Here is a 21600-nt window from a genome sequence, read left to right as displayed (position 1 = left end):
TAGTTTGTTTGTATTTTAGTAGAGACAGAGTTTCACCATGTTGAACAGACTGGTCTCGAACTTCTGGCCTTAGGCAGTTCACCCGCCTCAACCTCCCAAAGTGCTGGGATTACAGGCATGAGCCACCATGCCCAGCTTTTTTTTTTTTTTGAGATAGAGTCTTGCCCTGTCGCCTAGGCTGGAGTGTAATGGCGCTACCTCAGCTCACTGCAATGTCCACCTCCCAGGTTCAAGCGATTCTCCTGCCTCAGCCTCCCGAGGAGCTGGGATTATAGGCGTGCACCACCGTGCCCGGCTAATTTTTTGTATCTTTAATAGAGACGGGGTTTCACCATGTTAGCCACGCTGGTCTTGAACTCCTAACCTCATGATCCACCTGCCTCGGCCTCCAAAGTGCTAGGATTACAGGCATAAGCCACTGCACCCGGCCTTACTTTTATATACCAAGTAATTCTGTCTGTTCGTCTTAATCATAGCTTACTTGTTTAAAAAAACCATTCAGAAATACACACCACTGACAAGGTATGAAATAGAAGAGTGCTTCAGTAAAGAAGAAATATGGTCTGTCTTTTGTTCTTGCTATTAACACACAAATAATAGCTTTTTTTTTTTTTTTAAAGTCAGAGTCTCACTTTGTCACCTAGGCTGAAATACAGTGGCCAGATCTCAGCTCACTGCAACATCTGCCTCCTGGGTTCAAGCAATTCTCGTGCCTCAGCCTCTTGAGTAGCTGAGACTACAGGTGTGTGCCACTGTGCCCAGCTAATTTTTTTGTATTTTTAGTAGAGGTGAAATTTCACCATGTTGGCCAGGCTGGTCTTGAACTCCTAACCTCAAGTTATCCACCTGCCTTGGCCTCCCAAAGTGCTGGGATTATAGATGTGAGCCACCATGCCTGGCAGTGATAACTTTTGTAATGACCAGAAAGCAGATTGTTGGCTGGGTGTGGTGGCTCACACCTGTAATCCCAACACTTTGGGAGGCTTAGATGGGCAGATCACTTGAGTCCAGGAGTTTGAGACGAGCCTGGGCAACGTGGCGAAAACTGTCTCTGCACCCACCCCTCAAAAATACAATAAATTAGCTGGATGTAGTGGCACACATACATCTGTAGTCCTAGCTACATGGGAGGCTGAGATGGGAGGCTCACTTGAGCCCAGGTGGTCGAGGCTGCAATGAACCCTGATTGTGCCACTACACTCCGGCCTGGGCAATAAAGCAAGATGCTATCTCAAAAAAAAAAAAAAAAGATTGTTTCCACAGTTGATTAGAAGACATTGTAAGAAAATATATAAATGTTTCATGCTATAATTTTTATTTATTTATTTTTTGAGACAGAGTTTCAGTCTTCTCGCCTAGGCTGGAGTGCAATGGCGCCATCTCGGCTTACTGCAACCTCCACCTCCTGGGTTCAAGCGATTCTCCTGCCTCAGCCTCCTAAGTAGCTGGGATTACAGGTGCCTGCCACCATGCCCAGAAAATTTTTGTATTTTTGGTAGAGACAGGGTTTCACCATGTTGGCCAGGCTGGTCTTGAACTCCCGATCTCAGGTGATCCACTTGTGGGCCTCCCAGGGTGCTGAGATAACAGACATGAGCCACCACACCTGGCTTCATACTATAATTTCTTACCTAGCCCCACACTTTTTGTCCTTTTTATTTCAGCCATCCTAGTAGGTGTAAAGTAGTATCTCAGGTGGTTTTGATTTGTATTTATCTGAAATATAAATTATGAGCATATTTTCTTGTGCTTATGGGCCATTTGTATATCTACTGTGAAGAAATACCTAGATCCTTTGCCCATTTTTTAATTGGATAATATGTCTTTGTTATTGAATTGTAATAGTTTTTTATTCCATAGATAAGTGTTTTTATCTGATAGATGATTTGCAAAAATGTTCTCCCATTCTGTGGGTTGTGTTTTCATTTTCTTGGCGGTGTGCTTTGAAGCACAAAAGTTCTAATTCTGATAATGTCCCATTTATGTATTTTTTCATTTGTTGTGCATTTGGTGCTGTATCTGGAAAATCACTGCCTAATTCAAAGTCACGAAGATTTAAACCTGTGTGTTCTTCTAAGAGTTTTATAGTTTTAGCTCTTATATTTAGATATATGACCCATTTAGAATTAATTTTTATATATGGAATGAGGTAAAGCACCAACTTTATTCTTTTGCATGTGAATATTCAGTTGTCCCAGTATCTTTTGTTGGAAAGACTATTCTTTATCCAATGCATTGTCTTGGCACTCTTGTTAAAGATAGGTTGACTGTAAATGAGGGTTTATTTCTAGACTCTCAGTCTATTCCATCGATCTATATGCTTGGTGTTTTTGTTTGTATTTTGACACAGAGTCTCACTCTGTCACCCAGGCTGGAGTGCAGTGGTGTGATCTTGGCTCACTGCATCCTCTGCTTCCCAGGCTCAGGCAATCCTCCACCCTCAGCCTTCCAAGTAATTGGGATCACAGGTGGAAGCCACCACGCCTAGCTGATTTTTTAATTTTTTGTGGAAATGGGGTTTCGCCACATTGCCCAGGCTGGTATCAAACTCCTGAGCTCAACGTGATCTGCCCACCTCAGCCTCCCAAAGTGCTGAGATTACAGGCGTGAGCCACTGTGCCAAGCCTATATGTCTGTCTTTATGCCAGTACTACACCGTCTTGATTTCTGTAGCTTCATAGTAAGCTTTGAAATAAAGAAGACTAAGTCTTCCACCTTTGTTCTTTTTCAAGACTATTTTGGGTATTTTGTGTCTCTTTCATTTCTGTATTTTAGATTCAGCTTGTCAGTTTCTGCAAAGAAGCCAACTAGGATTTTGAATGGAATTATGTCGAATCTGTAGATTAGTTTGGAGAGTACTGCCATCTTAATAATACTAAATCTGCTGATCCATGAACATGGGATGTGTTTCCATTTATGTAGGTCTTTAATTTCTTTTGACACACTTTTGCAGTTATCACAGTATGAATTTTGCACTTCCATTGAATTTATTTCTAAGAATAGATGGTCCCCAGTTTATGATGGTTCAGCTTATGATTTTTTTATCTTATAGTGGTGCAAAAGCAATATATGTTCAGTAGAAACAGAACTTTAAGTACATACAACCATGCTGTTTTCATTTTCAGTGCAGTCTTCAATAAATTCATAAAATAGGCTTCGTTTTAGGTGATTTTGCCCAACTGTAGGCTTACATGAGTGTTCTGAGCACATTTAATGTAGACTAGGCTAAGCTATGATGTTTGGTAGGTTAGATGTATTAAATGCATTTTCAACTTAAAATAGGTTCATCAAGTTTTAGGATATAACCCCATTGTAAGTCAAGGAGCATCTGTATTCTTTTACTGTCTTAAATGGAATTTTTATCTTATGTATTTATTTTGAAATGGGTTCTCATTGTGTCACCTAGGCTGGAGTGCAGTGGTGCCATCATGGCTCATTGCAGCCTCAATCTCTCAGGCTCAAGTGATCTTCCCATCTCAGCCTTCCGAGTGGCTGGGACCACATGCACATGCCACCACAACAGACTGAATTTTTAATTTTTTGTAGAGGTGAAGCCTTGTTACGTTGCAAAGGCTTGTCCTCCTGGGCTCAAGTGGTTCCTGCCTCCATCTCCAAAAGCATTGGGATTACAGGCATGAGCTACCATGCTTGGCTGTTTTTTTAATTTTATTTTTGAATTGGTCATTGCAACCATATAGACAAACAATTGATTTTTTTCATATAGATCTCGTATCCCACAGTGCTGCTAAACTTCTTTATTCGTTCCAAGAGGGTTTTGTTTGTTTGTTCGTTTGTTTATTTTCTTTGAGATGGAGTCTCCCTCTGTTGCCCAGGCTGGAGTGCAGTGGTGCAATCTCGGCTCACTGCAACTTCTGCCTCCTGGATTCAAGCGATTCTCCTGCCTCAGCCTCCTAAGTAGCTGAGATCACAGGCATGCACCACGATGTCTGGCTAATTTTTGTATTTTTATTTTATTTTATTTTGAGACAGAGTTTCACTCTCATCCCCCAGGCTGGAGTGCAGTGGCGCGATCTCGGCTCACTGCAACCTCCGCCTCCTGGGTTCAAGTGATTCTCCTGCCTCAGCCTCCTGAGTAGCTGAGACTTCAGGTGTGCACCACCACGCCCAGCTAATTTTTGTATTTTTAGTAGAGACAAGGTTTCACCATGTTGGCCAGGCTGGTCATGAGCTCCCGACCTCAGGTGATCCGCCACCTTGGTCTCCCATAGTGCTGGGATTACAGACGTGAGCCCCCTACACCCAGCCTAATTTTTGTATTTTTAATAGAGATGGGGTTTTCCTAGTTGGCCAGGCTGGTCTCAAATTCCTGACCTGAAGTGATTCACCTGCTTTGCCTCCCAAAGTGCTACGATTATAGGCGTGAGCCACAGCACCCGGCGCCAAGAGTTTTTTTTTTAGTGGATTCCTTAGGACTTTCTGTACACAAGGTCATGTCATCTGCAAATAAAAATCATTTTACTTCTTCCTATCTGGATACCTTTCATTTACTCTGGATAGATCCTCCAGTAAAATACTAAATAGAAGCGGCAAGAGTGGACACACTGGTCTTGTTCTGATCTAGGGGAAAGCATCCAGTCTTTCACCAGTAAATGATGTTTGCTGAGTTTTTGGTAGATGCCCTTTATGAGATGAGGAAGTTCTATTCTTCTTAATATATTTATCCCCACTTACTCCAAATCCACCTGACAAGTCTTGTACACCTAATAAATGGTCAATATATACATAATACATAAAACTTTTATGATCATTTAAATCTCCCTAAAAATGAATATGAACAAATCTATCATGTAATGAACACTTTCTTCCATTTTCTTTTCTTAAAAAAGCTCCCTTAAATTTGGTGTTTGTTTTATGCTAAATAATTAAATAATTCCTTGTGGTGGCATAACATACTGAATATACTTGCATCTTATTTTATGTTTCTGTCTCTCTGTTTTCTCTTAGTATAAGAAAATCCGCCGGGCGTGGTGGCTCACGCCTGTAATCCCAGCACTTTGGGAGGCCGAGACGGGCGGATCACGAGGTCAGGAGATCGAGACCATCCTGGCTAACACAGTGAAACCCCGTCTCTACTAAAAAATACAAAAAAACTAGCCGGGCGAGGTGGCGGGCGCCTATAGTCCCAGCTACTCGGGAGGCTGAGGCAGGAGAATGGCGTGAACCTGGGGGGCGGAGCTTGCAGTGAGCTGAGATCTGGCCACTGCACTCCAGCCTGGGCAACAGAGCAAGACTCCGTCTCAAAAAAAAAAAAAAAAAAAGAAAATCCTTGAAATTAGATAATTTCTAAAGGAAAGGGGTCTGTTTAGCTCACAATTCTGGAGGCTAACGGGGCCAAGACGGTTCATCTGCATCTGGTGGACTTCGGGTGAGGGCTCAGCTGTGTCATAACATGGCAGAGAAGCAGAAGGGGAAGTGGGCATGTGTAAAGAGACCAAACAGTTGTAAGTGACAGACAGCCTCACTTTAAAATAACTCACTCTCAAGGGAACTGATTCAGTCCTGAGAGAGCGAGAATTCACTCCTGAGAAAGGCATTAATACCTCTTAACAACCTTATCATCTACTAAAGACACCACCTTCCAACACCACCACATTGGAGACGAAGCCACAGCATGAGCTTTGGTGCGGACAAACCATATTCAAACCATAGCAATTACCTAATGGAAAAAATAGACTTATTCCTTGAGATAAACTTATGAGGTGAACAAATTATTCCCACAGACTACTGGTTAGTTTTCCAGTAAACCAGTTGGGCGAAATATTTTGTGACAGGCCAGGCGTGGTGACTCATGCCTGTAGTCCCAGCACTTTGGGAGTTCAAAACCAGCCTAGGCAACAAGGTGGGACCCCATCTCTACCAAAAAAAAATTTTTTTTTTAATTAACCGGGTGTGATGGCACACACCTGTAGTTCAGTTATGTCGGAGGCTGAGGCAGGAGGATCATTTGAGCCCAGATACTGAGTGTGCAGTGAGCTGTAATCATGCCACTGTGCTCCAGCCTGGGCGACAGAGTAAGACCTTGTCTCAAAAAAAACCTTTTTAATGTTGTTGGTAGTATCTTAAGTTAGCATTGTCCTCCATGCTCTGAGAGCAGCGTGTTCTATAGACAGCTAACTACGTCTGGCAGTTCTCGTATTGATCATGGTTGTCTGTCTTTCCCTCTGAGCACATTTGTCCTTGTTTCTTGGTGGACCCTCCTGATTTTTTCTGTTGATATCAGTGTTGCCACAGTGTATACAGATAAGGAAAAAATAAATTACAATAAAATTAGAGCCAGATGTAAAATGACCAATGTTTCAAATAAGTGAAGGAGGATGGAGTTGTTTGCTTCGTTCTCTCTTAAGGCTATATATATAGTAGCTATCTGGGGAAGGAATTTTGGAGGAATAACATGGAGTCCTCATGGGAATAAGGATATTACAAATGTAAATAGGTACCTAAGCATTCCTTGACCACATGAGGTTGTCGAATATTTTAGGCACACTTTCTTTTGGAGTGCAATGGCGCGATCTTGGCTCACTGCAACCTCTGCCTTCCAAGTTCAAGCAATTCTCCTGGCTCAGCCTCCAGACCAGCTGAGATTACAGGCATCTGCCACCATGCCTGGCTAATTTTTGTATTTTTAGTAGACACGAGGTTTTACCATGTTGGCCAGGCTGGTCTCGAACTTCTGACCTCAAGTGATACACCTGCCTTGTCCTTCCAACGTGCTGGGATTACAGGCGTGAACCACTGCTCCTGGCCCACACTTTCTTTATTACATTTTTATGTGTTTAAAGACTAATATTCCTCAATGCAATTCTACTTTATTTTTCAGATTTATACTATGGTGGGGAAGCTTTCTCTGTAGAGCAGCCACAGTCTTTTACTTGTCCCTATTGTGGAAAAATGGGCTATACGGAGACATCTCTTCAAGAACATGTTACTTCTGAACATGCAGAAACATCAACAGAAGTGGTAAGTGAAGCAGCAGCCTTATGACTAAAATGATGTTGTAAAGTACATTATTTCTAACATTAATAAAGCTAGGTCACTGTCATCTACTTCCTGCTCAGTGTAATGATACCATTTGCATAGTTATTAAAATCATCTTTTAACAGCAAATTTTAAACATCATGGGAGGCTGCATTTTTGCAAAATAGTACCTCTTACTGTCCACACTGGGTTTCTTAACCTGTAGCTAAAACCACAGCATGGAGTCTTGACCAAATTCAGGAGCCCTTTATTCAATGCATTGTGAAAGGTTAAAAGGACGGCAACCTGCAGTGCATCTCTTGTTATAGTATCCTTGCTATCTGCTTAACTTTTCTTCTACAAGGAACTTCACAAGGAAATTTAAAAACCTTTGGTAGTGTCATAATAATCCATTGTCACATCTCATTGTAGCATATCGCTGATCTTACCTGGTTTTCATCAGATCACATCTCTTGCTTCCTAGGTCAAGCTCTGGGGTCCCTAGAAGTTCTTCCTATCCTGATCTTTCCAGTGGCTAAAGGCCATGGACCCAGAATAATACACAAAGAAAGTCTTACCTTGAAAGCTTGTTGGATTTTTTACTTGACATCTGAGTCAGCATGCATCCACCTTCAAGAAATGATAAAGTACACCTAAGAGTCTCTCCCCCACCTCTTTACCATTGATAATAATAGGTAAAGTGAAGGCTTTATATGGAACTATAGATACTGAATTGGGAGAATTTTGGCACAAGTAATTACATATTGCATCAACTAATAAACCCCTAAATGTACTCAAAACAAATTAATTGAAACCCAGAGAAATAAAGTAGCATGCTCAAGGACATTCAGCTTAGTAAGGGGCAGGGGTAGGGGCAGGCGTTTGGACTCAGCTAGTGTCCCTCTGGGTTCCAGAGTCTCTACTTAACTCTGCTACAGCTATGCATATAATATAGGGTTACTTTTATTCCCACTGACACTGCTAGTTTGATGCTTGAAGTTGTTATAACATGTATCAAGCAGTAGGTAAATTTATTTTGTATAGATATCAAGCCAAATGTTACTGTCTTAACAGCTCAGAAATGCTCTGATCTTGCACCTAGGAGAGCCTCAGACTACTGTTGTCACATTTTATTACTATTCTTAGTTTGTTCTTTTAATTCTGTAAAGTGACTTTGCTTCCTTTTGGTACAGTCCCACATACCAGTATGAAGAATCCTGACTCAGTTGCATCTCCATGCTGGTTGTTGTGGAAAACTTGGAATCATTTTTCTTTGATTTAATTTCTGTTAAGTTTGGGTCCTTTACCTAAATACAATAAGATAAACATGGAGTTCTTATTGTAAATTAGGCATCCTTAAAATCATTATCAGACTGTGCACAGTGACTCATGCCTGTAATCCCAACACTGGGAGGCTGAGGCGGGAGCATTGCTTGAGCCCAGAAGTTTGAGATTGGCCTGAGCAACAAAGTGGGGCCTTGTCTCCACAAAATTTAAAAATTAGCTGGACGTGGTGGCACATGCCTGTGGTCCCATCTACTTGGGAGGCTGAGGTGGGAGAATTGCTTGAGCTCAGGAGGTTGAGGCTGCAGTGAGCCATGATTGTGCCACTGCGTTGCACTGCAGCCTGGGTGACAGAACAAGACCCTGTCTCCAAAAAAAAATTATGTATTATTATATATATTATATATAATATATAAATAGCATTATATTATCATTAATAAATATATATAATGATATATAACAAGTAATAATATATATTATTATTATTATCAGCCGGTAGTCTCTAGTATAGTATTCTCATCTCCCCACAAGGGCAAGACAACCCAGTTTTCCATAACGTTGCCTCTGGTTGGTTTGCTCCCCAACCCCAACCCCCCGGAAAGTAAATACTCAAAATTTGTTGTTTACACTCTGGCATACCTGATACATAGTTTGAAAATTAAATACCCACCACCTGCAAATGGTTTCATGGTCTATTTCTTGTGAGTTGTGTTTATGCCTTCATTAAGTTTCCAGGCTTTTGGTACATAGCCCAAGGCAGTTGTCACTCTATTTTCATATTGGCTTTTGTGGAATATTTTAAGGATTTATCTCTCCTCATTAGCCCTTAATCTTCACATGAATACTATATCTACCTCTGTTCCCACCCATACACCCAGACATTTCAAAGTGAAAAATGGCAGGCAGATAAGAATCTTTAATATAAAAGTACAAGATTTCTTCAGGTCATGTGGGTCAAGTCCTAGAGGCAGGGCTGGCATTCAGCAGGTGCAGTCAAGTGTAGCATGCTGACTAGTGTCCATTCCGAAGGATTGGTGCCTATGCCATACCAGTTAAGTGTTTTGAATGCCTCTCTGTATATATGTGAAACATATTATCAACTCCAGTGTGCTACAGTTACATGTAATTGTCCAGGTGATAATACTGTGTGTCCTCTCTCACCCCTCAATGTTTTGCATTTTTGAATTAGGGAATTCAAGAGTGATTTATATCATTTTGGTTTGGGGGATTATATCTACACAACAACTTGCTATATCTCCTTTTCTATTCCTCTTAACATGTTCCTTTCTGAATGCTCTGTTTGCTGTCTTGCTTTGTCCCACATTACCTGCATGTGTCCTCTAGACCAGGGTTCCCCAACCCCTGGGCCACAGACGGGACCAGACTAGTACCCATCTATGACCTGTTTGGAACCGAGCCACAGAGCAGAACATGAGCAGTGGGCCAGCGGGCATTACCGCCTGAACTCCACTTCCTGTCAGATCAGCTACATCGTTAGATTCTCACAGGAGTGCAAGCCTTTTGTGAACTGCTTTCTGATTTCTTTGGAATTATTTTTCAGTATTGCTAAATTATATTAATACTATTTCAAGTTTTGTGAATTCCCAAGATGTCGTCATACACATAAATTTTTGTACAAGAACCATGTTTAAATGTAAAACATAATTGCTTTTTAGGAATTCCTAAATTACATGTAGATGCTGCTCTTTAGAAGCCAGTGACAAATCTAACTTCAGCATTATGGGAGAATGGAATTGAGAGGGAAAATAATTTAATATGAAGTAATTCACAATTGTAAGTTAATTTCACTTATAATTGGACACTTATTAACTGTTCACTGCAGCAGCAGAAAATTAGATTGTAATCTAGTTGAACAGTGCGCTCACTCAACTCTTGAAAGGACCTTTATTTATATTGGCAAAATGGATGGCCAAGGTGCAGGTAGCTACAAGCTAGACGGTTCTACAAGGCCCAAAAGGAGTTTCTTGACCATGTAGCATAGATCATCCACTAGTCCTTTATGTATATTCTCAAAACAAAACTTCAGTTTCTGTCTTGTATTCATTATATCTGCAGATTTTGTAGGATAAACTAATACTTTTAATTGGGAAGGAGATCCAAAAGCCTGAAGTTGTCATTGGCCGTGGCAGTTAGTTAGCTCAATAGAATGTCTTTCTTCTAATTTTTTTTTTTTTTTTTTTTTGTATAAGCACTAAAGTATAACACGTGTCAACAGGTTTTGTGTGTTGGCTTTAAATTCGGATGACTCTTTTTGGGTCATTACTCTTCTGTGGAAAAAGTGTTTTAAACCCCATTCCCCCCATTGTATTGCAGGTGATCAGAAAATCCCTTGGCATAATAAGCCTGGGTGTTTCTGTGGCTGAGTTCTAAGAGCCGCTCAAAAGCAGAGACGTGAATTGTACCCCAGTTTGAAGAAATAATGAAAAATATACACCAATTTTTTTTAAAAAAATTTTGGTAGAGACTGCGTCTCACTGGGTGGCCCAGGCTGGTCTCAAACTCTTGTCTGCAAGTGATCCCCCTGCCTCATTCTCCCAAAGTGTTAGGGTTACAAGTATAAGCCACTGTGCCCTGCCCCAATTTTGGCCCCAGTTTTTAAAAAGAAATGAAATTCATATGAACTTTAATATTGGCAGGAACTATGCTCATTTCTTGATAATGTTTTAACCTAAAGTGTTAAGTTAGTTCTGATTTGGTACTCAGTAAATGCTTAATGGATTAGTGCATGGTAACAAAATTATACAATATAACAGTCAGAACTTTAACTTTACCAGTTTACCTGGATTTCATAGCATAGATCCTTGAACTAGAAATAGGAAGGTGGTTATAAAGAATAGTTTTTAAAGCTGTGCATAGTACCCAGAGAGAGAATGCTGTCTGATGTGGTTGTATTAGTTCAAGAGAGAGGTGAGAGGAAATCCAAACTTGCCTTAGAATGGTTGATAACTGTATGGGGAAGAATGTGTGGAGCTGTTGTTTAAAAAAAAGTCACGCATGCTGACTTCAGGTGCTTTCACAGAGGAAAAGTTCTGTGCATTCAGCAGTGACTCGGTGTTTATATGTGGAGTAATGACTTCAGAAGGTATGTTTTAAAGACATTGGCAACTGTGCTATATAATGTGCCCTAACTGGTTGCTGGCTGGCAGTCATGCGCTGGAACCACGTGGAAAAATGGAGACTCTGTATGTTCTTGGAATGGGACCTTACCTCAATTAGTAAAGGCTTCCAAAAGGGCTACAGATAAAAAGCAAGATTGATGGTGACCCTCAGTGGCATGGTGAAGGAGAAGAGGAAACTCAAGCAGTAGCAGAGACGACACTGAGAATGGCAAGAACATCTGTGAATCCAAATTTTTTTGTTATGTTAGGTAACAGTAACATTTGGTGTTTTCGTATAACAGAGTAAATACAGTTTTTGAATATCATTGTATATTTAAACTGTATTTGCCAAACTTACGTAGTTTGTTAATAATCAACCAGGACCTTTGTCAAAATAGATTGTTAAATCCCTCTATTTCCAGGACTAGGAAACTGTATTTTTAACAATTGCTCCAGATGATTTATATTTTTTTTTTTTTTTTTTTTTTTTTGAGACGGAGTCTCGCTATGTCACCCAGGCTGGAATCCAGTGGCTCCATCTTGACTCACTGCAACCTCCACCTCCCTGGTTCAAACAATTCCCCTGCCTCAGCCTCCTGAGTAGCTAGGATTACAGGCGCACGCCACCATGCCCAGCTAATTTTTTGTATTTTTAGTAGAGACGGGATTTCACCATGTTGGCCAGACTGGTCTCAAACTCCTAACCTCAGGCAATCCACCTGCCTCGGCCTCCCAAAGTGCTGGGATTATAGGCGTCAGCCACTGCGCCTGGCCCTGACGATTTATATTCTTTTTTTTGGTTTTTTTTTTTTGAGACACGCCCAGACTGGAGTGCAGTGGCACAATCTCGGCTCACTGAAAGCTCCGCCTTCTGGGTTCATGCCATTCTCCTGCCTCAGGCTCCCGAGTAGCTGGGACTACAGGCGCCCACCACCACGCCCGGCTAATTTTTTGTATTTTTAGTAGAGCCGGAGTTTCACTGTGTTAGCCAGGATGGTCTCAGTCTCCTGACCTCGTGATCCGCCTGCCTTGGCCTTCCAAAGTGCTGGGATTACAGGCGTGAGCCACCGCGCCCGGCGATGATTTATATTCTTAGCCAAATTAAAGAAATACTGACTTAAGCCAGTTAAGTAAATCTTAATTGATAAGTTGTTATAATTTTAAGCTTGTGTGTTACATGGAATTTTCCTGTACGAATAACAGATACTACTCTATCATGTGGCAGTGGAAGTATGATAAGCCGGGCGCGGTGGCTCAAGCCTGTAATCCCAGCACTTTGGGAGGCCGAGGCGGGTGGATCACGAGGTCAGGAGATCGAGACTATCCTGGCTAACATGGTGAAACCCCGTCTCTACTAAAAAAAAATACAAAAAAAAAAAACTAGCCGGGCGTGGTGGCGGGCGCCTGTAGTCTCAGCTACTTGGGAGGCTGAGGCGGGAGAATGGCGTGAACCCGGGAGGCGGAGCTTGCAGTGAGCCGAGATCACGCCACTGCACTCCAGCCTGGGAGACACAGCGAGACTCCGTCTCAAAAAAAAAAAAAAAAAAAAAAAAGGAAGTATGATAAATATTAATGTTGACAAGCTGTCATAATTTTAGGGTCAGTACCCTAAAATTACCCTTGTGTTGAGTTTTCCTGTGCTGTAAGAGATATTAGGCACCATGATGTGGAAATAAAGACACACTCAAAACTAAGAAGTGTTTGTGGCCATGAGTGGTACAGTGGCTTGCTTCCTCCCACTCTCCACCACCTCTTTTCCATTTCTCTTGCCCCGCTTTGCTCTCCTTTTTCTTTCTTCCTCTTGTTCCCTTCATTTCCTTTCAGAAAACACAGTCTTAAGAACAAGCGTTTTTGTCTTAAAGCGTAAGTTAGCTTGCTAAATATAAAATGTAAAACCTAAAAGATGACCAGGCCTCTGTGGTCACATCAGCATCTGAGCTTAGTTTTCCTTTCCAAGTCCTCATCTGAGTTCACTTTATGTGACCCAAGTGTGGCAACATCTTCCACTTGGTTCTAAATCTAGCCTCTTGATTTTCTTTTTTCCTTTTTTTTTTTTTTTTTTTTTTGAGATGGAGTCTCTGTCGCTCAGGCTGGAGTGCAGTGGTGCGATCTTGGCTCACTGCAACCTCCACCTCCTGGGTTCAAGTGATTCTCCTGCCTCAGCCTCCTGAGTAGTTGGGATTACAGGCATGTGCCACCACGCCCAGCTCATTTTTGTATTTTTTAGTAGAGATGGGGTTTCACCATGTTGGTCAGGCTGGTCTTGAACTCCTGACCTCGTGATCCACCCGCCTCAGCCTCCCAGAGTGCTGGGATTACAGGCATGAGCCACCACGCCTTGCCTAGCCTCTTGATTTTCTATGCTAGCTGTCAACCTGGGTGATCCTCCCGCATAGTAATTTCTTATCCTCAGTAATTCTTTATCCCTAGACGTTATGGAATTTTGGTTGGTTGATTGGTTGGTTTTATATTATTTCTCTATGAATGAAGCAGTTCTGAATACCTTCATCCTGCCATCTTAACATAGTTACTCCAGTGAAATAAAAAAGATTTTGAGTATAGAACCAAAGTCAATACACAATAAGGAAGGATCTTGGCTTTATTTTATATCCTCCTCTCAAAGGTACTTTTCTACTTGTTAAATTATCTATCTTATTAGGACATTCTTAGTACATTTGGTATCTCTGCTTCCTATTCTGTTTTCCTTCTAGGAATTTATATCCTTGTGGAGACTTTTCTCATCTGCCAACATTTTTATGTCCCCTCAAGTACCGAAGCCTCTGCAGCAATCTCTGGATAGCTCAAGTTGTTTATAGATTTTACCCGAAGGCCAATATAAAGGAAGGTATCTTAGAAGAAAGATGCCTTTTCCTTTTGGTGGTTATTTTCTCTTTAAATAAAAATCTTATACAGCCTTATAATATTGTAATAAGACTATAACCCAGCACTTGTTAACTTTTTCAAAATGATGAGTCTCTAAGGTAGCTTGTTTTATTTTTAAATAACTGGAACATTTTTTCTGTTTCTCCAAACATTGCTGGTCTTTTTTTTTTTTTTTTTTTTTTTTTTTTAAAGCAAATCTGTCTGGAGTTTAAAACCAAAGACAAATCATACTGTGCTGCATCTCAGAGTTTACAGTTTAGCTAGGTAAGACCAGAAGCACATGAAAAGTAAAATAGGTATATCAGACATAACCAGGTAATGTCAGAGTACAGGAATGGTACAGATAGTAGAAGTTAAATTCCTAGTAAAGAGAGAGTGGATAATCTGTAAACTTTGACACATACAGCTACTTTACTGACAGAGGAAAGAATCTGACCACCTTCCTGGCATCTTTTAAGAAAGGCATAGACAGGTCTGTCTACTTCTTTTTCTCATTTGCCTCATCACATTCCATTGTGACCTCTCTAGTTCTTTTGCACACTGTCATGCTTAAATGTTATTTCTCATGAACATATTTAGGTTTTCCTGAGGATATTTCTCAGAGTCCTGAGTCACATAATCAGGACAGCTGATTAGGCATAAGAGAGACTGATACCAAATCAGAGTTGAACTCTCAGGGGACTTCTGCTGTCTGGTTGTTAGATGATGGAAAGTTATGTTTGTTTGGGCTCCAGGAATCGGAGCAGTTTGTTTTCCCTCCATACCCCAGGATTGTCCTTCCAAGTCTCACCTTTCGCATCTCGCCTCATCTCTAGCACTGCCACCTACTCCCAGTGTGCTGTCAGCAGATAATAAGGCTGACCAATTGCCTAGATTTTGCCTAGGTGAAAGAATTTTGGCTCAAGTACTAGCAAGATGAATCACGTATCCTGTCTTTAACCTTCTTATTTATTTATAAAGACACAAGTCTACCACTTGAACTGTGCACTTCCTGGGGCTCCCTTTGGTCATGCCCCTTGCTTCAGACCTTTCTTCTTGGCCCTGTTCTTTAAGATTGAAATTGTTCATACTTCAAGGCTTGGCTACCATTGTTAGAACATTATCTGCCCATTTGAATTTCGGAAGAGTAAGGGCCTTTCCTCTTTAAAAAGTTCCTCATTCTTTCTATCCTTCCCCTCTCCTTCCCTGTTTCACCAATTCTGTTAACTATAGACACCGCCTTCCCAACTTGTCACCCACTCCCCAAACCGTGACTGTGTACACATCATTTTATTCCTACTTTCTCCTGTCTCTTGCCAAAAGGCCCATGGAAAGTTGAGCTTCTACTCCTTGAGCCTGACCTGGTTACAAGCTTATGGCCTACCACCCATTTCTTTGGAAAATAAGGTTAAAAAATTGACTTTCATACAATATGCCCCTTGGAAGTAACATTCATAAATTTATAGACCACATTTGCATATTATTAGTAATCATAATCTGTCTTACATTCAACATATCTGTTGAATGTTTGCACAGTTGCATTTAATCAGACCTCTGCTGTCTTATTTGGGAATTGTCTCTCAAGTATAGCTTACTTTGGAGAAGTGTGCCATAGGCTTGTATCTGTCTTTACCATTCAAGAGTGGACTTAAACATAAATGTGCACTAAATAGCATATTTTTAAAGTCTTTTTAATGGAAACTATTTTGCTAGGCCATACGAATGAATCAGGCAGGCTGTTAGAAGGCCCTGCCAGAGATCAAGTTTGGTGTGTCTGAAACTGTTGTGTTTGACCCTGAGGGACCTTGTGTGAACAGTTCTTGCTTAGGCTTCTACTGGTTTTCACTAATTCAGGATCTGCTGAGTTTTTTATGGTTAAAACTTGATAATAGTAAAACAACAGAATACTCGTCCGGAAAGATGTCTTATTGACATTCATTTATTAAGCTGCTTTCTTTACTTCCATTTCAGATTTGTCCAATATGTGCAGCGTTACCTGGAGGCGATCCTAATCATGTCACGGATGACTTTGCAGCTCATCTTACACTTGAACACAGAGCCCCTAGAGATTTAATATCCTTTTAAGAGATGACAAGGAAAAGAGTTGTTTGTAATGTTTGTCATTTTGATTTTTTGTTTTGGAGACAGGATCTCGCTGTGTCGACCTGGCTGGTCTCAAACTCCTGAGCTCAAGTGATCGTCCTGCTTCAGTCTCTTGAGTAGCTGGGACTATAGGCACACAAGTGCCACTGCATCCAGCTTGTCATTTTGATTATTTTTAAGGATAATATCCCCCAAAAGAGGAAAAGTAATCTCCAAATTATTTTTACTTATTTGAACTTTTCCTAGAAGTGACTCAGTGTTGAGATGCAATTGATTTCTCTTTTTATATACTATCACTGTTGCATGAACATTTTCACTAAGTGAAAGTTGACTTGTCCTTCATCTTTAGTTCACTATAATTAGATTTTTTAAGGCAGTTTGACCAGATTATGTCTTCCAGGATGGCATTTTCATACAAAAGCGGAAAATGTTAATCCAAATTAAAATTTAATTAGTTAAATATGAAGAGGCATTATTCATTATTTGCTTTCCCTCTCTGTTCCTCTGCTGCCTTACCCTGTTGTGGCTGTGGTGTGGTGAGATGGTGGGGGCAGGTGTGCATCTTAGTGTTCCTTTCGTTTTTGGGGTCTCCTTCTCCAAAGAGAGCCATTTCCTGCCCAGTTCCTAAGTAGGATAGCGTAAGGTCAGCTCTAGCTTTACATTTCCTTTCCTGCTTTTCTTTTTTTTTTTTTTTTTTTTTTTTTGAGTCTGAGTCTCACTCTGTTGGCCAGGCTGGAGTGCAATGGCACGATCTTCAGCTCATTGCAACCTCCACCTCCTGGGTTCAAGCAATTCTCCTGCCTCGGCCTCCCAAGTAGCTGAGATTACAGGTGCCCGCCACCATGCCCAGCTAATTTTTGTATTTTTAGTAGAGATGGGGTTTCTCCATATTGGCCAGGCCGGTCTCTTGGCCAATCTGGTCTCGAACTCCTGACCGCCCGCCTTGGCTTCCCAAAGTTCTGGGATTACAGGCATGAGCCACTGCACCTGGCCAGTTTTTGTATTTTTTTTTTTAGTAGAGATGGGGTTTCACCATATTGGCCAGGCTGGTCTTGAACTCCTGACCTCAGTGATCCGCCCGCCTCGGCCTCCCAAAGTGTTGGGATTATAGGTGTGAGCCGCCACGCCCAGCCTCCTGATTTTATTTCTTCATTCCCTTCCTTATCTCTCAACAGTTGCTGGCAGTGTTCCCTGAGATTACTGGCCTACCAGAGCGATTAATTTTGTGGTCTTTGCTTCTGGTTTCAGGTTATGAATTGTTCGTCTAAAACTGTCACCAGCTGGGTACAGTGGCTCATGCCTATACTCCCAGCACTTTGAAAGGCCAAGGTGGGAGGATCACTTGAGCCTAGAAGTTCGAAACCAGCCTGGACAACATAGGAAGACCCCGTCTACCAAAATAATGAGCTGGCCATGGTGGCACACACCTGTGGTCCCAGCTACTCAAGAGGCTGAAGTAGAAGGATGGCTTGAGCCCATGAGCTCAAGGCTGCAGTAAGCTATGGTTGTACCACTGCACTTCAGCCTGGCAACGAAGTGAGACCCTGTCTCAAAATACATATATATATAAAATCATAATACATAAATTATCAAATATATAAATATGATCGTATCACTTTCTCTAAAACCCAAACCATCCTTATTAATATGATGGAACACTGCATGTACAGTGACACCTGAAGGCCTCCTGGAGCTGCCCATCTGGTCCTTAAATAACTCCAGAACCATCAGCTGAAAAACTGAGAAGCCAGCAAAAAAATGAATCTGCATTATAAAGCTGGTCTGTTTGGTGCTTTAAAGGAAAAATCTCTTCTATATGATCTGGCCTCCCCCACCTCTTATTTGCCTTTGTGGAAACGTAGGGTTGTCTTCATGAGTTTTGACAGCTATTTGCGACTCAGGACCTTTTTCAGTTTGACTCAAACTCAGCTATGTAAGATGGTTGAGGCTGCTGGGAATTTGACTTCGTGATAAATGTCATGTTAATCTGTCTGTGTGTCTTACACAAGAAATGCAAATCGGTGTTTTCTGCTTAGCAGCAGCATTGGAAAAAAGCTTGAAGACAGATTAAAACTGATAATCCAAAAGGAATCTTTGATCTGCTGAATATAAATTCAATATTGTTCCTTTTTCATTATAGGTGGTATTTGAGATTTCATGAGCTATATAGAGAAGCTTTCTTACCTCACACAGCCAATACACACACACACACTCACATGTTGCCTTATATTTGAGTGTTTTTTTAGGGTTAATAGCCCTCCCTCATAGATAGAGTTGGGACATTTGCACTTTTAAGTTAAATGTGCTGTTTTTAAATGCTTACAATTCAGGAAGTCTTTATATCTCTCTAGCAAGGGCTCAAGTGATTTTTTTTTTCTTTCTGTGAAATATTTTCATTTTTTTCTTAACTTTTGGGTTATGATGAATCGAGTGGTGTTCGACATGTACGTAGAATGTTTCACCCTGGCCGGGGATTAGGAGGTCCTCGTGCTCGTAGATCAAACATGCACTTTACTAGCAGTTCTACTGGTGGACTTTCTTCTTCTCAAAGTTCATATTCTCCAAGCAATAGGGAAGCCATGGATCCTATAGCTGGTAAGTTAGTTTCACATTAATAAGGGAAATGGCAGGGGAAGGAGGAGCTCCTTTTAAAACTTTTTGTGATGCCAGGTGCAGTGGCTCACACTCCGGGAGGCTGGAGCGGGTGGATCACTTGAGGCCAGGAATTCAAGACCAACCTGGCCAACATGGCCAAACTCCATCTCTACTAAAAATACAAAAATCAGCCAGATGTGGTGGTGGGCGCCGGTAATCGCAGCTACTCAGGAGGCTGAGGCATGAGAATCACTCAAGCCTGGGAGGTGGAGGTTCCAGGGAGCCGAGCTCGCACCACTGCACTCTAGCCTAGGTGATGGAGTGAGACCCTGTCTCAAAAAAAAAAAAAAAAATTGTGAGATTTTTGTAGCCTCACCTCTCTGATCATAAGCCATGTTCCTTCACAAAATTGCCAAATACTTTAAAAGTGTAGAATGTGTTCAAAGCAGATACTTAACATAAAGTAATTCATACTCTTCTGGTATCACTTAAGTCCAGTAGTCCCCCTCTCATATGTGGTTTTGCTTTCCTGGGTTTCAGTTACCCATAACCAACTACAGTCAAAAAATAGGTGAGTACAGGACAGTAAGATACTTTGAGAGGGAGAGAGACCACATCACATAACTTTCATGGTATATTTTTAGATTTACTCTATTTTGTTGTGAATCTTGTACTATGCCTAATTTATAAATTAAACTTGAGCACAACAGATAAGTATATATAGGAAAAAACATATAGGGTTCTGTGTTATCCAGATGCCCATTTCAGCCATTCACTGGGGGTCTTGGAACATGTCTCCTGCAGGTAAAGGGAGTGGGAGACTCCTGTTCTTAGAGACATAAGATGATAAAAAATGGTTTTATGTTGTATTTGTGGCCTCTATTGAAGCCCAAGGAAATCATAAAAGATTTCAGTTTGAATACCTCCAAAATTTCATGGTTAAACCTCCATAAGTACACATAACAAATGTCCAAAGCACATTTGAAATTAAGGTTTTATAAGACATAGCTAACATTTTTAAGAACATGTTATCTGTAAAATTCTATCACAGATTTATGCCTATCTCAGGTGTTGTGCAGGGCGCCTCATGGCTTCCAGGTACACATACATTCCACCACATGGACACATTTCAGAACTATTATCTATAGCTAATTGACAAGACTAAAAAATTAAGCTCTTCTCATGGAAGAAAGGAACATAAGACTTAATGTCCTGATCTTGATTTGAGAACTATATTGTTGTAGAACATACTGAAAGGTACATGTTTAATAGCTTGGGGAAAATCTTAAAAAAAAACAAAAACAAAAATACACAGTTTTTGAACCTGGCCATGTCACTGGGTCTAGTACATGACAAACCTGGGAAGTTGGTAGCAGAACACAGGGTCAGAATAAAATATAAGAAATCACTGTAGCCTGACAATCTGCAAGACACACCAAGCAGACAAGTGGTAAGACTGTGGGACGTGTGCACACATTTAAAGCAACAATTCTGAAATGTGTCCATGTGGTGAAGTGTGCACCTACCTGGAAGCCATGAGGTGCCCTGCAGAACACCTGAAACACTGGTAAGTGTAAATCTTTAATAGAAACTGAGAACATCAGAGCTAAATGACAACTTAGGAACACAAAGGAGGAGACAGCAGACACTGGGGAAGGGTGGGAAGAGAGAGAGGAGCAGAAAGATAACTGTTAGGTACTGGACTTAATTGGGTACTGCGTGATGTAATAATATATACGACAAACCCCCGTGATGTGTTTAACTGTGTAACAGACCTTCACATGTACCTCCAAATCTAAAATAAAAATTTAAAAAAGAAAAAAAAACCTAAGAATAATTTTACACCTATCATGTTATTAAAAAGTTAGATATACCATATAAAATTTTAATTCCAAATGTGCTTTGAACATTTGGGTGTGCAACAACAAAAACAAGCCTAACAAACTGAGTTTGGGGGATTTAAAAAATATTTCTTCATCCAAAGGGAATATTTACCTGCTATTTTGGTGGCAGACACTAAAAATTAAAGTAGTTTCTGAGAGCAGAATTCAAATTTGAGAAATTTTCACTTGTTTTTTTTCTGTCAGTGAAAATTAGTTTATTTTAGTGATAGACTGTATATTCCATGAAAGAGTGGTGTAAGAGTGCTATCAAAAGCCTGGGATAAAGCAACTGAACAAGAAAACAAACTGTTAATGAGTTTTAATGATAAAGAGTTTTTGCTGGCCTAAGAGTGTATGCAAGGCAATCATCGGTTCCCTATAAGCGAGGTAGACCCTCCACTTGGAAGAAGGCATTTCACTGCACCTTACGTAGATGAGGGTGCAGGGACAAAGGTTTACACCTCTCTTAATGAGTACAGCCTTATGGACACAAGACAGTCTGGATCATAACAGGCCACTAAGTACGCTGTACAGTCAGATGCAACAGGTTCTCAGGAGCCTTGCTGAGCACTGCTAGTGGTACCTACTGCAGTGGTACTCTGAAACAGCAGTACCAAAAGGTACTAGAGGGAGAAGGCAGAGGCGAGTGTTCAAGGGCCACTATCAGAAATGATCCAGGCCTCTTGGACTAAATCCTAATAATTCATTCAGTCATTCAGTAAATGTTTGAATTCCTGCTATATCAGGCCCTGTTCTGAGAGCTGGGAATATAGTCAACA

The 21600-nt window shown here is 40.9% G+C and overlaps 1 protein-coding gene across 1 annotated transcript in view; it reads left to right on the top strand.

Annotated features, from left to right (window-relative positions):
* Window positions 1-21600, top strand: part of KCMF1 (potassium channel modulatory factor 1) — an 85159-nt gene that overhangs the window by 55701 nt on the left and 7858 nt on the right. Inside the window, exons 3-5 of the mRNA XM_015112755.3 lie at window positions 6839-6978; window positions 16212-16313; window positions 18764-18938. Coding sequence (XP_014968241.1) covers window positions 6839-6978; window positions 16212-16313; window positions 18764-18938 — 417 coding nt within the window. The remainder of the gene's footprint in view (window positions 1-6838; window positions 6979-16211; window positions 16314-18763; window positions 18939-21600) is intronic.

This window comes from Macaca mulatta, chromosome 13, assembly GCF_049350105.2.
Source record: "Macaca mulatta isolate MMU2019108-1 chromosome 13, T2T-MMU8v2.0, whole genome shotgun sequence".
In the NCBI taxonomy this organism is placed as follows: domain Eukaryota; kingdom Metazoa; phylum Chordata; class Mammalia; order Primates; family Cercopithecidae; genus Macaca; species Macaca mulatta.
This window is presented reverse-complemented; position numbering and strand designations above follow the sequence as displayed.